At 39.2% G+C, this 20,451-nt stretch overlaps 1 protein-coding gene across 1 annotated transcript; it reads right to left on the bottom strand.

Annotated features, from left to right (window-relative positions):
• Positions 1-10,636: 10,636 nt before the first annotated feature.
• LOC128505098 (cytochrome P450 2C16-like) lies at positions 10,637-19,483 on the bottom strand. The gene is made up of 9 exons (XM_053475399.1): positions 19,273-19,483; positions 16,853-17,015; positions 16,052-16,201; positions 15,291-15,451; positions 14,729-14,905; positions 14,051-14,192; positions 12,816-13,003; positions 12,176-12,317; positions 10,637-11,265 (listed from the first exon to the last, which is right to left on the bottom strand). Exons 1-9 carry the CDS (start codon positions 19,438-19,440, stop codon positions 11,048-11,050), a joined length of 1,509 nt encoding a protein of 502 aa, XP_053331374.1. The 5' UTR covers positions 19,441-19,483; the 3' UTR covers positions 10,637-11,047.
• Positions 19,484-20,451: the final 968 nt, after the last annotated feature.

Raw genomic sequence — 20,451 nt, 5'->3', positions numbered from 1 at the left:
ACACCTCCATGGCACGCACTAGGAGGGGCGGCATGGGCATGACGCGGGATGCCGGTTCTTCTGGCGACAGTGGTCTTCCTTCACCCCAGTTATTCACTCCCTGCACCTGTACATGTACTGTACGGGCTCAAAATTGTTTTCAATGGGTTTAGGGACCGCCCATTGTCCTTAAGGGGATAACAGAGGAGGCGCAGCTGTTAACAGAGGAGGCTGTGCTTCTGTGTGCCTTAAAGAAGCCGCCTCCCTTAACCCCATTCATTGCCAGAACAGGCTGGGGTCAGTGTTTCTCCATTAACCCCTCCGTTGCTGGAAGAAGCGAGGGGTTTAGCAACGGGGGAGGTGCCTGCCACTCCTATAAAAGCCCCTGGAACCATGATGGCGGTGCTCAGGTATTAAGGTGTCATCCTGCTGCTGTTATCCTGTCCTTGTGAAGCCTGCTTCTTGACCCGGTTTGCACCCCGTCTTCTGCCTTTTGCTGCCTGCCTTGGACCGTGATCTGGATTACTTCTTGTCTGCCACCTGCCTCTGACCCTTGGAGCCTGACCCAGATTGCTCTTGTCTGCTGCCTGCCCTTGAACCCTGGACTGTGACCTGGATTAGTTATATTTGCTGTTTAACCTATTACCATTTGAGCTGGTTCCTGTTCTCGGTTTCACCACATTGTGGTGCCTCCTTCATTGTCTCCAAGCTCTCTCCTGCATAGTGGGTTCCTACTCATGATACCTTCCCAGGTTGTTACATCCATCTGTGTGTGTGTGTATATATATATATATATATATATACACATACATACATACATACATACACAAACACATATATCCTGCCCCCACTTACCTCTAGAGGGGGAGGGTTCCCTACTCCTTTCCTGACCCACTTGCTTCTTCAAGTCTTTCATTTACTCCACCTTGTCCCAAGGCCTAATATCAAGTTAATACCTATAGAAAGGGGAAAAACGGTCTTCTGGCCATTAGGCTGAAAACATCTATGTCTGTGAGGCCAAAAAAGCATGTTTTCTTTTTTGTTTTTAGCACACTAGCACGTCATGCACCTCTGGACTTTTCAGGCACTTTTGTTTTTACTAGCTTCAGGCTTTTTAGGCTAGGTGGTAGAATAGGATTTTTTATGACACCTATCCAAAGAAGGTTGTGTCTTTGGCACATTTTGTTTTTTACACTTTTTTTCACTTTTTTTGTGTTTTTGCACGGAGCACATTTTTTAATTTCTTAATCACCAAACATAGCAATTATGGCTCCCATGCAAATTAGATTTTCTTTGTGAAGATGATTTGGACCAGAGCTTTCACTGTCTCATAGGTGCTCACATGATCTTAGCAAATAGACTCAAGGAAATGACATTATTCAAGTAAATAAAAGCAGTTTGAAAGTCAATCATAGTTCTTTTAACCTGGAAGAAACGCATGGCTGCTTTGGCTGTAGACAACTATGTTTGAAACCAACAGAGGTCACTGTTTTTAGAACTGTTGCTGCAGCATTTCTAAATTTCAAACCAATAGATGGTGCTGTATAACTAATGAAAAAGGAGTTCATAGTCAAAGAACAAGAGATTCATGTTATTGTGTGGGAAGCAACATTCCCAACCCCGGTAGCACTCTGAGGTTCAGAGTTGAGGCCACAAGTGCCCCATCCCCAGAAGCAGACACAAGGATGCAGAGTGCAACAGTCCCATCCCCCACAGCAAACAAAGAAGTAGAAATGCTGGGTGAAGAGGAACCTTATCTCCAAGACTTTTACAGGCAGTTCAGAAATAGCAGCCAAATCACTCTAGACTCCAATTTTTTCATGGAAGATTCCATTAAGGCAAATCATTTTTCTAAGAAACCCCTTGGTTAGCATCCATTTATTAGTTAGCTATTGGGATTGCGGGGAACGTAAGAAAGGGGTTGTGTAATCCTTTTGAGGAGCACGACAACCAGAGACAAAGATTGGAGATCTGGTGTCTGCCTTGGCCCTTACTGAACACCAGCACATCTTTCACCTTTTATTTTTGTCTTCATATTGGCGCTCCAATAAAGAACAAAAGGTCAATTCATTTCTTTTAATCAATAATGAATCAATAAATTGTAATAAATATATGCAAATATATAATAATAATAGTTAATGATCAACAAATAGTAAATAAATAGAAACAAAGAAAACATAAATCAAGCAGATTAAGTGTAAAATGAAAATGTATCAATATTTGGTGTAAAAAAAGTATTAACAATGAAATTAACAACATTAAAAAATAAAGATACAAAAGTAATATATAAAAAAGAGTAACAATTAATACTTTTCTGCATGAGAGTTGCAAAAAGGAGTTGGAAGGCTTACTGGTTGCTGCTATGGGATAATACGAGACTCTCAATAATAAAATCCTGATAATGCATGAATTTCAAATGATCCGCCACGTCCAAATCTTGTTTCTCACGAAACTCTGCCCTAGGGCAGAAAGCACTGGGAGTAATTTGTCTGCGCAAGCCTTTGTGTCGCTACTCAATGGATCAACATGATCCAAGTCAGGAAGAAGAAAAGCACTTCCCAAGTCATTGTTCATTTAACAATTGCATGACTGCTATGGCGGTAGCCAACTGTATCTGAAACCAACAGGGGACACTGTGCAACAAAAGTTTAGATAGGAAATCCGACGGTTGCTACAGCATTTCTAAACCAATAGGTGACGCTGTATAACTTGTTTGGAAAAGATGATAGCTTCATTGGCTAACTGACGTATAATGGATTGGAAGCTTTCAAGACCATCTAGGTCTTCTTTTCAGACATATTATACCATAATATAATATAAGTATGATATGCCTGATGGTCTTGAAAGCTTGCAATTTTTTATACGTCAGCCAACAAAGGTATCATCTTTACCTGTTTCTATGGCTAACAAGGTACAATGATCGTAGACAAAACAGACCTGTTAACTACTAGCATTAAAATGTTCTTCTTTTAAAAGTATAGTATAACTCTTTTTATAAACACCATTACACTCTGATTATGTTTAGATAGATACAACTTTTGTTCTGACATTTTTAATTCAGCCTTTCATGAGCAGGGAAGTTTATCAGTCTGGTAATATTTTTATAGATTCACCTATTGTTCTAAGTTCTCTTTATCAGTCATTCAGTGACAGAGGAGTTTATTAATCTGAGAATGTTTACATAGAAAATCTTGTTTTGGGGTGGTGTGTTTAATCTTGTTACCACATCTGAATATTTTCTTTAAGTAAATCTCAGTTTATTAAGCACCAATAAAAAAAAACAGACAGTGTGGTATACATGTACAAGCATGACACAATGCAAACTACACAAATCGTGTAAAGAGTACATAGCAAAGCGTACGAAGGTGGCAAAAATAGTCGGTCAGCAGTGGAGAGACGACATCGGGACAATCACACGGAAAGACCATGTATCAAAGAAAAGATCCATAGCGTACAGCATCGCCTTGCCATAAACTGAGATAAAACAGAGGCACATGAGGCCCGTATAACGAACGAAAACAAAATAAGGAAAAGAAAACCAAAGGCGAGGATCGCAGAAACCAGTCCGGTGGAGCACTGACAGAAAACCTGTAACATCTGAATATTTTCTATTCTGAACCTCAGCCCTAGGTTGACAAAACATGCAACAGGCCGACCCAAAAAGTCTGTTTAAGCTGTATTCGTAAGATAAGCATGTATTCTGAATACATAGATAGCGATCCCTGAAACCAACAGAGGACGCTGTGATTTTAAGCCTGAAATAACACTGTTGAAGCTGCATTTCAGCCTCAAACCAATAGACTGCGCTGTATAACTAATGAAAGAGTTAAAATCGACGAGTAGGTCACGGCATACTTAGTGAAGCTGAACGGAGAGTATTTCAACTTCCTTTCATAGCATAATATCAGATAATGTTTACATAGTTACACCAATTTGTTCTTAGATCTGTATTTCAGCCTTTCGTGACCAGAGAGTTTAATTAACCCCTTCTTCATTGAGGTTACTTTGTACCTGAAAACATGGAGTTTTCTTTCATCTTTTCATTTGATTTATTTAATTGTTCAGCTACCATTCCTGAGTTTCATTCTTAGTTCATCTACAAAGTATACATTGCTGTTTTTTTCCAAATATGTTCAGTCTTTTATTATGAATAATATATACAAAAAGGAATACAAAAGTAATTGTGCATGACAATTTAAGCAAAATATACCAAAATATATTAATATGAGTGTCTTGTGTTTGGAAACAATTTAAATTCCTAACCTCGACATGTGAGAAAAGGATTTTAGGGGTAATTATTTGTGATGATTTAAAGGGTGTTAGATGATGCAGTAGAGCAGCAGGTAATGCTAGCAGAACGCTTGGTTGCATAGGGAGAGGTATTCGCAGTAGAAAGAGGGAAGAGCTCATACCGTTGTACAGAACACTGGTGAAACATCACTTGGAGTATTGTGCACAGTACTGGAGACCGGATCTCAACATATATAGCCTGGAAGAAAGACGGGACAGGAGGGATATGATAGAAAAATTTAAATACTTAAAGGGAATCAACACCAAAAAGGAAGAGAGTTTATTTAAAATGAGAAATACTACCACAACAAGAGGACATAGTTGTAAGCCAGAGGGGCAAAGGTTTAAAAGTAACATCAGGAAATATGACTTTACTAAAAGGGTAGTGGATGCATGGAATAGCCTTCCTGCAGCAATGGTAGATGTTAATACAGTGAAGGCGTTTGAGCAAGCATGGGACAGGCATATGGCTAAGGTAGATATAAGATAAGGTCAGGGACTAAGGAAAGTATTCAGAGGTTGGAAGTCTGGATGGGCAGATGGGCAGGTTCTGCCGTCACTGTCTATGTAAGAATTCCAAGATATCTCTAGCTATTAAAAGGCTAATATTAGAGGGTATACGTTGCTGTACCAGTGTCTTGTATTATTTTCCCGTTAGTAAATTGGTTTGTAACGTGACCAAAATAAAGCTAATAAATAAATCACAATTTCTTGAAAATGTAGGGGGTTCCAGTAGGACTTATCAGTCAGCTATTGTGTTTATTCTCTGCCAAAGTTAACCATGATATTATTATTATTAATTGTTTTATACAGCACCATCATATTCTATAGTGCTGTACAATGGGTAGATAGGACATAAGAAGTAGAATATAGCAAAACTATTTGACTTACAGAAACAACAGGTGAGGAGGGTCCTGTTCAAAGGAACATAGAGGATTCATTTTTTGTGATCGTTTTGTAAAATGATGCTTGCAAGTGCGAGTTTCTATAATATTCTATTGGGAATGATAATAAAAAGACTGACATTATGAAGCTCACTTTTTTACTTCATGTTCTATTGGAATTCATATTAATATTTTAAATCACCCATGTTTCAAGTTGACTCAGCGCCAATCAACACAACTACTGGCAAGATCTTGTGGTGAACTGACTTTGCAGATTAGTTTATAAATGCGTCTTAGATAAATGTGACTAGGCTTCTCAAAAGGAGTTAAGTTAATTCTGAACTTGTCAGTCTGTCATTTAAAATAAATACAGTTAACCAATTAGATTACTAAACCTGGTTGTCAACATAACAGCCATTGAGTCAGACTAACAAGTCCCACCAACTTAATGTTCTGATACTTTGGTGGATAGGGCTGTTGCTCATTAAAATAACAATGTATCACTATTCCTCAAAAAAAAAAAAAAAAAAAAATTAAGTCTGTAGCAAAGTTCAGTAAAAACTGTAGCTGGTGCTGGTGCTGTTACTGTATTACTGTGTTATTCCTGTAACAGCAAATGCCCCAATCCCAGTGGAAGTCAGACATTAAAGAATGAGGCCACACCAGCCCCATCCCCAACAATTCTCAGAAGTTCATGGATGAGGCCACAACAGCCCCATCCCCAACAATTCTCAGAAGTTCATGGATGAGGCCACAACAGCCCCATCCCCAACAACAGTCAAAAGTTCAGGGATGAAGCCACAACAGCCCCATCCCCAACAATAGTCAGATGTTAAGGGATGAGGCCACAACAGCCCCATCTGTCACGGTCAGAACTACTTGCCAAGCCGTGGGGGGGTTAATAGCACCAGGCCTCTGGATTTACTAACTTTGCTCCTTAACAAGGCATAAATTATACCAAATTAACCCCTAAATCCTGCCTGTATCCCCCCAGGTAGTCTGCCACCAGTCATGATGTTGATACCGGATTCGTGAGAAATCCGAATTAGAATATCTATCTCTATATATATGTATCCACAGAAAAAAAAGGTTGAAATACAGCACTCAGTAGTGAGAAGGTGCACGAGTTAGTAAATCCAGAGGCCTGGTGCTATTAACCCCTTCATGCCCACGCCCTCCACACAGTCACGGCTTGGCAAGTAGTCCTGAGTGGCCCAGCTGGAACGAGCCAGGGTACCACCAAGTCCTTTAATAAATCCAAAATAAAGAAGCAGAGGCTCAGCACTCAAATGGTTAGGTGATTTTATTTCACAAAGGCAACGTTTCCACACACAGGTCTTTCTCAAGGCTTGAAATGGTTAATTGAGCAAGGGAGGGGGTGGGGGCTGGTCTCCACACTCATGTGGAGACAGAAAAACCCTGTCCCTGAAGCCGCCTCTGGCTGCTGGGGCACAATCTCCTGTAGACTGGAGATTGCAGGGAGGAGTCACTAGAGTGACTCCTACAGGACTGATCAAAGGGCTTGTGGGGGCTGCTTTTTTTGCTGTTGCTGGTCTGCCTGGGCTTCCGGGCAGACCACCAGCAGCAGAGCCCCATACAAAATGGCTAACCCCTAAAATGCCACGATTGCGGCATTGAACGCAGGGTTAACGCTTCACTGGCGCTCTCATTGAGCAATCAGGCAGCAGGGGAATGTTGTGGCAGGTCCCCACACTTGCCTGAAGCTGCCTGTTCGCTCCATGAGAGCGTCAGTGCAGAGTTAACCCCTTCAATGCCATTTTATGAAAAGCAGATTTTGAGCCGAAAAATCACTCCGTGGGAGTGATCTAAGGCTCGGAGGCAGGCTCTGGGTTACTGTGATGTCTGTTCAGACACCCGGGCAGACAGCAGCGCCCCCATGATCATCGCGATTGTGTCAAAGTGGGGACATTTTTTTGAGATGACATACCTGATACGTCCCCGTCTGATGCTGACATGTGATCAGGAAGTACCAGGTACGTCCCGGTCTGGAAGGGGTTAAACACGGGGGGTAAAACACAGGCACTCACGGGTTTCTCCAATAAGTAGGCCTGTGGGAACTCCTTAAGTCCAGGCGGTTTCTTATGATGTTGTTCCGATCGGAGTATATCATGGAGTTCTGCTTTGAGGTGGCTGCATTGCCCCTAAATCAGGCTCTTTTGCAAGAAAGACCACATGGCCAATTATATGACACTTTCCCCAACATTTGGTTCCCATCTTTGATCTTCCAATAAGTTTTGGTGGGGTAGGGGTGATGGAAAACCCCTCCATGTAAGATAGGAATGGAATTCCTATAACTAAGGATCCTTATCTGTCATGAATCACCACAGGGGTCCTTTGGGAAAATGACACCTCAGATTAACTCATTGAATTCTTAAACAAAGAAATTAACCACCTCTGCTGGGTTAGTCTTCCATGCATCCACTATATTCCACGAGTCAATCATGACACCATCCCCAATAATAGTTAGATGTTCAGGGATGAGGCCACAACAGCCCCATCCTCAATAATAGTCAGAAGTTCAGGGGTGAGGCCACAAGAGCTCCATCCCCAACAATAGTCAGAAGTTCATGAATGAGGCCATAAAAGCACCATCCCCCACGGCAAGCAAAGATGTAAAAATGCTGGGTGGAGGGGCCTTATCTACAGCACTTTTACTGGCAGTTCAGCTATGTATGATAAGCCTTCAAAGAACTCTGCAGCAGAATCGTAGAGCACATTTACTCAATCTGTACCTAATAGAAACAAATGCACCCCAAATCCCCGTCATGTTTGTAAATGTCACAAGTGCAACTCCTCTTGACTTAAATTCATAGTCATTGAAAGTATAAAAGCCTCTCCATGGAAAGAGGATATAAACAGAATATTACTACAACAGGAGATTATTATTATTATTTATTGTTTGATATAGCGCTATCAAATTCCGTAGCGCTGTACAATGGGTGGACAAGACACAAAAAGTAGTACGTAACATAACAATTTGACTTACAGAGACAACAGGCGACGAGGGCCCTGTGCACAGGAGCTTACAATCTAGAGGGATTTAGGATGTAAAGTGCCGTTGTTAGGGATGGAGCAGCCACACTAGTAAAAGTATTGCAGGAGAGGGACTAGGAAAGGTGAGATAAAGGAATATGGGGGGTGTTAATGTGCTATGTTGTAAGCGTCCTTAAAGAAGTGGGTCTTGAGGGATTTTTTGAAACAATAAAGGCAGGGGGAGAGACGGATAGGCCATGGGAGGGCATTCCAGAGGATAGGGGCAGCTCTTGAGAAATCTTGTAAGCATGCATGAGAGCAAGAAATCAAGGGAGATGACAGAAGGAGATCATTGGATAGGTGGAGAGACGGGTTAGAACTTTATTTAGAGATGAGTGAGGGAGGGGAACCGCTATGAAGGGCTTTGAAAGTAAGAGTAAGGATTTTGAAATGAATCCTGAAGCGCACAGGCAGCCAGTGAAGAGACAGAGGGGAGAGGTTTTAGTGAAGCAATGGAAGATTCTCTGGATCTATAAAAGATCTTTCTGCCTTATATTGAATAAGCTAATGGAGTATTATAAAAACATGGTTATCCATTTTTTAGGTTGAGCAATAGCCCACCTATAAGAAGTACTGAGCCGTAAGCCAACGAGCAAACAGTATGTGTCAAATTTTATGTATTTTATTCTGTAAAATTCGGGCGCCGGGCAGGCAGCGGGGTTAGGATACAGATCCCCCGCAGCGGTGCAGGGGACCTGTATCCTACTCTCTGATACGCTCAGACAGCCTCCCCTGCCAGCACTTTCCATGGGGGGGGCGGCACGGGAGGTTGTCTGCAGTTGTGCGGATGGTCACCGGCTGCGGCGATGCAGGTAAACAGCCTCCGCTGCCGGCACGTTTGCACGATGTGCTTTAACAATCTCCCTTGCCGGGAATTCCCGCGGGGGGAGTCCCGGCAAGGGAGATTGTTAAAGCACATCATGCAGATGTCCCGGCAGCGGAGGTTGTTTACCCGCATCGCCGCAGCCGGTGACCATCCGCACGATGCGTTTTACCTCTGCCCCCAAGACTTACCAGAGCAGACTCCCAGGTGTCTTGTGGGGCCGCTGAGTGCCAGCACCGGATGTTGTATACGCGTATTGCGTAGATGTCCCCCGCCGGCCCTGCCAGACACCCAGGAGTCTGCTCTGGTAAGTCGGGGGGGGGGGGCAGTGGCAGCATATCTCGGGGGGGGGGGGAGGACAGTAGCAGCATATCTCGGGGGGGGGGGAGACAGAGTGGCAGCATGTTTTTTTTGTGCTTTTTTAAAGAAAAAAACTTTTTCTTTAAAAAAGCACCAAACTTTTAGGGTGCGGCCTATATACGGGGGCGGCCTATATCCGAGCCAATATGGTAATTGAAGGATGATACCCTATACTAAAAACTAGAAGGTTTCTTTTTTACATTTTTTTTTTGTTTTTTTTTTTTCCACTTTCCTGTTTTTTGTCATGTAGTAAGTGTATACTTTGGAACTACCATTAAGCCCTTCAGCCCCAGGGGGTTTGGTACCTCAAAGCTCAGAGCCATTTTTGCGGTGTGACGGTTCAGCAATTATTCTTTCTTTCCTGTGAATAGTGTACCCATGTAAACTATACATTGTTTTTTCAAGGAGAGATAGAGATTTCTTTTGATACCATAGTTAGATGATTAGCTGAAAATTTAGTTTGAGAAATTTAGTAAAAACTAGAGAAAATTTGAAACAAAATCCTAATTTTTTTTATATTTTTTCCCTCTGAATCCTCACAAAATTAGGTAAAGTGGTGGAAAATCCCCTCCAAGTTTATCAATTCAGGTGTCCTGATTTCAGAAATACCTAATTTATATAGATTTTCCATACTTTCCCAGCACCTATAGGGAACATACTATAAGGTGTACGTTATTCGTAGAATTTTTATGCCTATGGTTTAACAGGATTGGGGTTTGTGAATGGGAGCAGGAGGGTTTTACTTTTTAGATGTTACGTTAGGGCAAAGGGATGTTATTAATGCCAGTGACGTCACAATGACATCACTTAGATCACTTTATTCTTTTTTTATTATTATTATTATTTATTGTATTTTTTTAGTGATTTTATTATTTTATTTTTTTTGACAGCCTGATTTCCCGTGTAGCTGCACGTACCAGTACGTCCATAAGGGATTTTTGGGATGCATTTTTTGGAAGTACCGGTACGTCCGTAGGGGACTGAAGGGGTTAAATTAAATGTGTGTTGGATCCTGCTTGGTTTGAGTGTAGTTGTGTAGTTACTGTATGTGTTATGCTACATAAATCGTTACCTACGTGTGTTACAATACTGTTTGTTTTTGACATATAGTAATAAAGCATTAGCGCAAAATATGTGCATCCTCCCTAGTGGTTTATAGCAACTACCTAGGAGAGAACAGATATGACACAAAGGCAAATATGGAGAAAAACGAAAATAGACCACCATGGAGGAGGCTTAGAGGCTGTTAATGATTGTATTAAAGTTTTCTTTTATCAACTTTTTTGTAACAATTGCAATAAAAGCATTTACCAGTTTAAACTCAGGAAAACGTTATGAGCTTTGTTGTTGCTGCCTGGCATTGAAATCTGTTTTTTGATTTAAAAAAAAAAAACAATTATTTTTTTTCCACATGATCTAATAAAATAATAATTAAGTTCTCTGAAATATTAACTCTTATTCTTAACTATCTTGAGGGAAATATTCAACTTTATCAGTTATATTGCAAAGTTGGATTGGTAATATAAAGTCTTATTTATAAATCATTTTGTGACATATGATATTGCTGTCAATTCAAATTGTGATTCAAATAATTTTTTAAACCGCCTTTTATAAATAAAGCAGCTTTTCCTCTCAATAAAATGTATCCCTTCTTGTGTCATATTATATTTCCATGTATTATATCAGTAGCATGAGTTCGAGGGTATGCTTTTAAATGATACTGGAGCCCATGTTTTCGGAAGGCCCTCCTTAGTGTCTTCAGGTCAATGTTGTCTGGATGATTTATAGCTCTGAATGTGAATTTCTGAAGCAGAGAGGTGAGGAACAGGAAGGTTTCTATACGTGCTACTTCTTCCCCCGGACATATTCGTTTTCCTGTAGGACATAATTTTGAGAAAGTTAAAACAAACCTTGTGCTTCCAGATCTTACCTCCATGACTCCAATGCTCTATGCTGAGAACCTGGGTATGATGTCACATCCCAGCACTCTGACTCTTAAGGACACGTGGTGTCACGTATGGTTATAATGAAGGCTCTGCCAACTTTTTACAGACTTCCATATTGTCATTTGACCAGTTTAAAACCGGTCTACACAGCTTCAGTACACTACAGGACCTCTTCGTTCAAGAGGGTAATCTTTCCTCATTTACAAGGCAGAGGAGCTGCAGCCCCATTGGACTTCCCACTCCAACCCTAGTTGGCCTAGGCCAGAATATACCAATACAGGTCCTAAAGTCAGTTTATGTAAAACATTCCATATTAGTGCATTTCTGGATAGTCTTGTGTTGATCACCCAACACAAGACACATTTTCAAGAGTAGGATATAAGCATTTCTTACAAAATTAACTTGTTCAACTCTGTGCACTTTGTAATAGGGTTACTCCTTTTGAGCTGTCAGAATTCTATACGTTAGGGATCTTAGCTTCATTGTCAGTGTGCATGACATTGCATTTATATATGTAGCAAAATAACGTGAAAAGTTATTGATGTTCTACAACTGCAATGACTGACAGATGATCCCTAAAACAAAATGGGTTGTCCACTATACAGGAACCTAATGAAAATCATTGCACCTATTTACTTTGTATTTCGTTATCCTTTGTTTTTCGTCCATTCCAAATCTTTTTCTTGTAATCAATAAGTAACCCTATTACAAAACATACATGTCTTTTAGAACTGTATGCTTTTCAATGTCCTTTGTCCTCTCCTCTATGGTATTGCACCTTTCCTATGTTATTTAAAACACACAATATTTTATTCTACAAATATGTATTTGCTTTGTACCCGCTGAAAAGGGAATAAATGCATCATTCATGCAGAATTGTCCATTGTGGTCCAAAAAGTGTCCTGGGTTAAATTTGTCAGGAGTCTCCCAGCAGGCAGGGTCAGATAATACAGAACCAAGAACAGGAAAAATAGTTGTTCCCTATCAGAGAATAGAAAACAACACATTTGTGCTTGATTTTTGCTCACAGACAAAAGGCATAGGCATTTATTGACATTCTGAGCTACAAACTAATCAAGATTACAGCAGCATTATTCTTAGTAGCCCACTAGGCTACTCAAAATAGACATCTATGATTAAGCACAATTGATAAAGCTACTAATTTGCCTTTCAAACAACAAAGCCATCTTTAATGATTGGGGCCATAGTTAAACCCTTGCCAGTGACCACATACACTTTTGTTCATCTTTTTATAATATCAGACCCCTTCCTCTCTCTTAATAGCAATTCTCCTCGCCCTCTATGTTAGTACGCACCCCCCCTGGTTTTTCCCTATCTTGGCCCTCATGAACTGATTAAGCTGCCTTAAACATAACCATTGAAGAAGTCTGTACAGTCGCCACATAGATCTCCCCCATCTCATTAATATTATCATTTCTGTGTAAACATTTAATTGTAATGATTCATTGAATTTCTCACCCTAGGAATATTGAAACCTCTATAGAATATGTCCTCCATCACTACATGAGGCAGTGCCAATGGCACTAGATCCAAGAACCTCAGGATTTCATGCAGCACGGCATTTGTATAAGGCATCTGGATGCGGTCTGCCAGTTTAGGTAAACGTTCTGTGCCAATAACTGAATCTATTTCTTTTTGTACACGTTCTAAAAAAAAAGCGCATAAACATTATATAACAAGATCTCCCTGCATGGCTGCAGAACATTGTAATGTTCGTAATGTAACTAATGCAGCTTTCAGGTTTGCTGGTCATAGATGGTCTTGTTATGGAAATGATTGTACAATTAAATGCCTGTCCATTAGTGTCTGCAATAAAACATGATCTCATTCCATTATATTGCATTGTTTCAACAGAGTCAGTAAAATAATTTAAAATCACACACAATAACCAACTGGTAAAAAATGAGAAAATGACCCCGCTCTGTAGATGTTGTTGGTCATTAACATGGCTTAATTAGGATGCTTGTTGAGTCTTACTCATTGTTATCTTTCTTTTGACATGCCTAATTTTATTGAGAACATTTTCTATTGCCAGAAGTCTGATTGTAAAATTCAATAGGTTTGAGAAGCATATAATACCTCTATCTCTACCACTTGCCTCCAGACTAATGTGTAAAATAACACGTAAGCGGAAATTCTCTTGACACCATTTAAATTGTTTTCCAATATTTTTACAGTTGTAGTCTGAATGAGTTAAAGGCATTCAAACAGCAAATACAAGGAGTGGTTTTATTTACACAATTGTTTGAATTCATATAAACTAGACATAAAATGTGTTTCTAAATTTTATCGATGAGAGTAAATTATTTTGAAACTGCAAAGGGATCTTTGAATAAGTTAAAAAGGAGACATTGGGACAAAAATAATTAAATATGTGGCACCGTTGCGAGGGTTCCTGGTCACCTCTACTCCCAGTCACAAGCTCCCTGGCTCACTTAGTAAGCTCAGTATGTCTGAAATGACCTGTCCTGTTCAATCATTCCATCACATTTACTTAGTTACTATAAGCTGGTCTTGTGATGGTGAATATGGTGCAGTTAATAAATATCCCAAAATCGCAGTAAGCGCGCATAAAAAAAAAAATCTATTTATTTGGCTATGTCACTTTGACAGCGCATGATTTCGGCTGCCACATTGTACTTTACAAGACGTAAAAACACATAACTCTATTAGATCTGATGTTTTAATCTCACCTTGGACATGTGGAAATTTTATCATAACCAGAAGACCGAACTGAAGGGTGTTGGCTGTAGTTTCAGTCCCAGCCATGAACAGTTCAAAAACTAAACTGATCAAATTTTCTATACAGAACTCACTCTCCTGGAGCCACTGTTCCTGAAATACATAGTCAAGCACATAGGAGGTATGAATGTTGACTTAATGTCAGAATCACAAAACGAGTTACCAAAAAAAGGTAAATCGTGCTTAATATTTGCTTTAAAACACTCCAATTCTGCACACATTGAATTGGGTCGGAAATACTAGCAATTCTTATAGGATAATTCAATATAAATCAGAGAAATTAACACAAATGCTAGTAAAATTTAATACGGGGTCTCATTATATTCGAAAAACCATCCTTTATCTGCACACACGGAGGCTGTTATGGCTGCCCCTTGTGATATTTTAGGTAACCTTTCCTACTTAAACCCCCACTGAGCTCATTCTTTAGCAATGGTAATGAAGTCTGTTGATCAATAGACTTTAATTAGTCAGCGTGTCCTTCTGGGTGATAAACACGGAACCATTGTATTGTTTACCACAAGAATTATGGTAAGGATTTTAAAAAGGGGTACATCAAATATGGAAAAAACCAAACATATGGTAAAAATCACTTGTTTAATCTGATGCTAATAATCGTTATAGCTCACCTTGTTAGCCCTAATGAGAAAGCAGTCAATATAGTCTCGAGGTGAATCCTCATCCAATGTTTCTCTGTGTGAGTTGATTTGGTCCTGGATTAAAGATTTCATATGTTCACAATCTTGGAATATCTTCTGGTGAGAGCCTGGTAGGTATTGCATTACCTTCTGAAATGCACTATATGCCTGCAAGAGACATATCGGTATGTGGTGTCACTCAAGTACATCGCAGCTGATGTTAACTGTCAGTACAGAATTGAGATAAGATGCTCATTGCAAAGGCCATTGGTTTCTGGCATTGGGGATAATTACATTTTTCTTTGGCTAATTTCTACAAATATCATTGTAAAAGTTAAATCCTTAACTTTTTATTGGGCCGGTATAGAAAAATATATAAAGTAACTTAAACTCTGATGTCATAAACCTTATGTAACTTTACATCTTTGTCAATGTTGGGTCAACCACCAGTAAACAACTTCAACTAGGAAAGAGATATACATTTCCCTTTAACTATACCATTATTCATAAAGGTACTTGTATATTTTAATTGTAATAAAGAAACAGCACTGACCACTCCTATTGGTGCTCGAATGAAGTTAAACAAATTGTTAGTTGTTTCAAGGAACTTCAGGAATTGTTCATCTTCATACTGCCAACGTTTGCCAAACACAGTCAAGTTGATAACATTGTTAACCGACCTCCCGAGAAGTGTATGAGGATCGAATGCATCCCCTGTCCAAAAAAATATGTTTGTGTTTACAAAAGTAGAAAATCAAATTTAATAGCAAATGTTAACCAGAATACCTTTGGGTACTGGCAGATAAATGATCAGCAACTAACATTATTAAAAACATCATCGAGCAAGGGTATGGAGAATTCTGAGTGGGATCTTGTTAACAGAGCTACTGTGCATTTAGCAATGTCTTCTCTTCAGGTCCTGTTCAAAATCCCTGAAATAGGGCCGGTCTAACAGTGCAATAACAGTTAAAATGAAAGGCTCCAGGCAAGGTGTGATGTGTAAATGTGAGATGTGAATGATAGCATGATGTGAGTGTTTGTCTTATAGTAGGTATGTGTATCTGTAAGCGTGTATGTATGTGTGCTAGTGTGTAAGTTAGCCACTAGGGTGGGGGCAACGGCCCAGGGGGCCCTTCAGCTATATCTGCCACTAAGCCAGAAGGTGTCAACCCTCCCCTGCTTCTTGTGTAGGTCATCTAATGTGCTATAATAAAAAGGGGAATAGCTTTGGAAATAAAATAAAAAAAACAAACTAATTTAATGATATAATAATGCTTTTGGGCGTATGGCAGTGTTGTCGATTGTGAATTGTACCATGTTTATCTGATATAGCTTGGACAAGGAATACAGCCTCTTCTTGTATTCTTTGTTCCATGGACCTCTTTCCCATTCCAGAATTCCTGAGAGTAAGTGCTGTAAATTTTCGCATTTGATGCCAACGTTTACCATTAGTGGTTATGATACCTAAGTAAAAGAAATAGATGGTATTTAACTGTTTGCACCCCACACCTTACTGTGCCCGAGACAGTTGCCCTTCTTGTCCCACAGAAGTTACGGCTCTGCAATACTTATGCCAAACCAAATATTAAATGAAACATATCTCTCACGCTCCTTTCTATTTTACCACTAACTCTAGGCTCACCCCTTACACTGTAGTACCATATGTTGAGTAAATCATCCCCCCCAAATGGTGGAGCCTAGGACACTATCAGTCATAGGTTGTGCTATATAATCTTCCATTTGCTATTGTTCATTTCATGATTATATATCATTTGAATTCTATCCGATAAAAGGCGTTGTTTTTTGTGAATGAATGTTCATAAGTTATAATATTACTTTGTAACAGTGACATGAAACCCTGTAGGAGGGGACTTGAGATGAGTCACTGTCTCCATGGTCAATAACTAGCAATGAGCCTTTATTGATTTGTCGATTTCCTTACTGGGAGATTTAAGCAAGATTATTTCTATCCCGATACTTTATCAATACAAAGACCAAATGAAATGTTTGTGTCAAGCTATATACCTATATAGTTGTATGAACTAACTTGTGCCAGTATATGCTGTTAGTATAATGAGGAAGTCCAATGTAAAAATGGCTGTGTTTTGCACTTACCATATCCCTTGCTGAGTGTTTCTGATATTGGAATGGATCCCCGAAAACTGAATTGCTGAGAACACTTAATTAATGCATCTTTGACAACATCATACCCACAGAGTGCCACCACTGGTGAAGTACCCAGCCATACAGTGAAAACTGGGCCATACTGCTTACTGAACTGAAAAAAAACAGATCAGTACAATAATACATCTCAGCTACTATGTATTTCTATACTAATATGTATTTCTATATCACTGCTCCATCTCCAGTAAACCTTTTTACTAAAAATGTAAACTTTTTTAAAAAAATTATTTTATCCTAAATATATCTCTGATTCTAAACATCTATTTTACCATAGAATATATTTACAGTTTATTTTGAAAAATTCCTTAATCTATTTGTGACATTTGCACAATTTTATTTTTGTACTGTAATAGCCTACAAAAAAACAACTATTTTTGAAAAGCAACATAACATTCTGTCGGTACATCTGCATTATTCATTACAAATCGTTGGACTACATGCTCTATCTTAACGTCTTGTGTGATGCACATTTGACAGCAATCACCAGGAAAGAATGACAGTTTTTGGTCTTCAGGCAGATAAAAACCTTAATGCGATCATAGGCAGGGTGTTTTTTGCATAGCGCAAAACAGGCAGTCACTTTACATGACCCAGCAGTAGAAGCACGTTAGTGTGAGCTGCCTGAAGAATGGACTCATGTAAGGAAAGAGGGAGGGGGAAATGTAAAGCCATAAGAGTGGGAGACAGACAGACAGAAAGAACAAGAGCTGCAAGGGGAGGAGCAGAGGGAAAATGAAGGCATTGATAGGAGAACTGAGGTAGAGGGAAAGCTGTGAAGGGGGTCTCTGAAGGAGAGTGAGTATGTATGTGCAGGTGTACGGTATTAGTGAGTGTATGGTGTTAGCATGTGTGAGTGCTACTGTATGCTGGAATATGTGTGGTAATGAATGGTGTGTCAGCATATTGTGTTAGTGTATGGCGTTTACATGAGTGTGTGTCAGTGTTTTGTGCTGTCAGGGGTAAAGGCAGGGTTACTGTAGTCTGGGAGAGGAGAAGTATGGGACAGAGTTTTTGTGTCCTCAGTAGTTTTGTTGTCTCTTATACAGTGAGCTTGTTCCTGTGCAGTGTTTTATTTGTTTATTTTTGCCTCATAACTCTGATTTTGACCTTGACCCTGTTTTGATCTGTGAATCTTGCTGTCTGCCTACCAAACTGTTTACCACGTAAGAACTCTGCTTCTTGCCTACCGCCCTTTTTCTATTTACAATGTGTGCTGCCTGCCTACTGTATATGAACTTTGGTACCTGCTCATTGTACCCAGGGTTATCCCTATTACTGGCTTGGTGCTCCCGCTGCTCTTCAGAAGTCTAATTGGTTTATCACACCCTGTGGTCAGTGGTATTCAGCAAGTCGTGTGGATGTTAGAGTGTTTTGTGGGTACTTGTGTCTAATGCTGGAGTGCGTGAGTGAGTGTTAGAGCAACAAAGAACACCAATCTATAGGGTGTCATATTTCTCTACCTCCCTACTCAGCAGCATAGGACACTGTAGAGACATGGACATCTGGATACTCCTGCAGGCTAGCTGTGATATAAGCGGTCACACTTTGATATGAGGAAGTAACCTACAATCACCCAAGTAAGTTAAAAAGCAGCTAAGTAAAGGTATATATGGCAAACTACTAATGACATAGAAATAAAGGATACAGACATTGGTATTATAGCGTTAAATAGTGCTGATCACCCTGGTTATTGATGCATCCATCAGTAATTGGTATGTTTGTATTATCCTCTAAGAATAGCTCTCAAAGATTTGACCTTTATAACACACGAAATGGGACAGTTTAAAGTTCCACTTGTTCTCTGCTATATTCTATTTAGTTAAATGTTAGCCACTCTAACTTATTTTGCTGAAATGTGTTATCTATTTGACCAATGTTTTTCATTTTGCTTTGTTATTAATATGAAGTCCATGTTACTTGTTTACTGCAGTTGAAAGAGAAGTCTAGTGAAGATCAAAAGACCATAGTCAACTAAGAGTTGGCATTGGCTCAGCTGTGGCTTGCAGTTCTCCACTCTTGACAAGCTTCCCTGCCTTAAAACTGCTATGTTTAGCACTAGATAACGATATGAAATGTAAACATTTGATATAAACCAACCTATGTAAACATATTAGAAATTAGTAGACAAAGTTTACACGGCACAGATACTTTAATGAAACTTTGGAAATGATGGATGTTAACATATCATAACAATTTCCCTAATATGTAATATAAAAGGTTGTGTATTTATAAACTTAATCCACAACTATAAAAAAGTTTCTTCTTTAGATGGAGCACGAATGTTACATTAACTAAAATCTTAGTAAATTAGTGCCTAAAGGATCTTTCCAACTATCTGAAAGTAGCCTTACCTTATTGTGAGTTTCATACAGTTTAGTTGCCCCTTGCAACAGGTTTCCCAGAAGTGGCAACGGTAAGGGTCCTGGTGGTAAACGCCATCTTCTCTTGTACATTTTCCATGTTGAAATGATAAATGAAATGAGGAGGAAAAGGCAAACAGAAAGCTGGATAGTGTCCATATCCAAAGCGAAGATAAAAAACAGAGAAGAAGTCAATAGTGGATATGTTTGGAAGAAAGAAAAGGTATGTGTATATATATTTTTTTGTTGGTCTGTTAGCTAGCTGGTTACACATTAACCAGAGATCCAAATAGAACATATTTTCACACCAGAAGTCCCACAGTAAACAGTATCATCTTCATGAAACTATTGCCAACAGTTAGGACCAAGGTAAAGGTAAGCTGAGTGAGCTGCTTCAAAGAATCTCTAAGGAATCCTGCAAATTATTTCAATTTACTTTTATCTCTAAACCCATCTAAGGCTTTAGAGAGGGAGAAGGACAACCCATCCCAATGACCTCCAATTGCACTTAAGTAAGATGAGCTTTAGAAAGATTCACTCGATCTACTCTTGTATTCCCCCATATAAAATTCCAAGGAAAGATTCCTGAAAAATTCATTTTTTCCCACTTTTCTCTCTTTCTTTCTCGTTCCCTTTGAAGAATATACTAGAATACCTGTATAGGCGTGATAAATACCGTATCTCTGAATGTCTCTTTATTAACGTTTGAATTAAAAACATTTGAATTAAAAAAACTAATGTACTTTGCTATATAATCACCCATGTGAATAAATGTAATTGAAAACAATATTATAAAAGAAATAAACCTTGCCGACCCCTGTGACAGTTGTATATACAAATTCGAAGCATCTTATCCTTGGTGGGGTTCTAGACCACAAGAAAGAAAATGTTGCTTAAATTGTTTCAGGAGTCTACCCCTGTATTTAGACAGATCTGATTTTAAAGAACTGAAAAAAATCAACCCAAAATTTGGAATCAATATAAAAAAATGACCAGAAAAAAATAAATATTTTATTTAAAAATACATCCAGCTATAATGGCAGAAAATTAATAGCAGTGAACTGCACACTCATGAAGTAAAATATTGCATGTACTTGAAATGAGAAATAACCACTTTTGAAAAAATATATAATGCGCCCCCTAGTTGGGATCACCATAGAACACTTAGAT

Source organism: Spea bombifrons, chromosome 9, assembly GCF_027358695.1.
Source record: "Spea bombifrons isolate aSpeBom1 chromosome 9, aSpeBom1.2.pri, whole genome shotgun sequence".
NCBI lineage: Eukaryota > Metazoa > Chordata > Amphibia > Anura > Pelobatidae > Spea > Spea bombifrons.
This window is presented reverse-complemented; position numbering and strand designations above follow the sequence as displayed.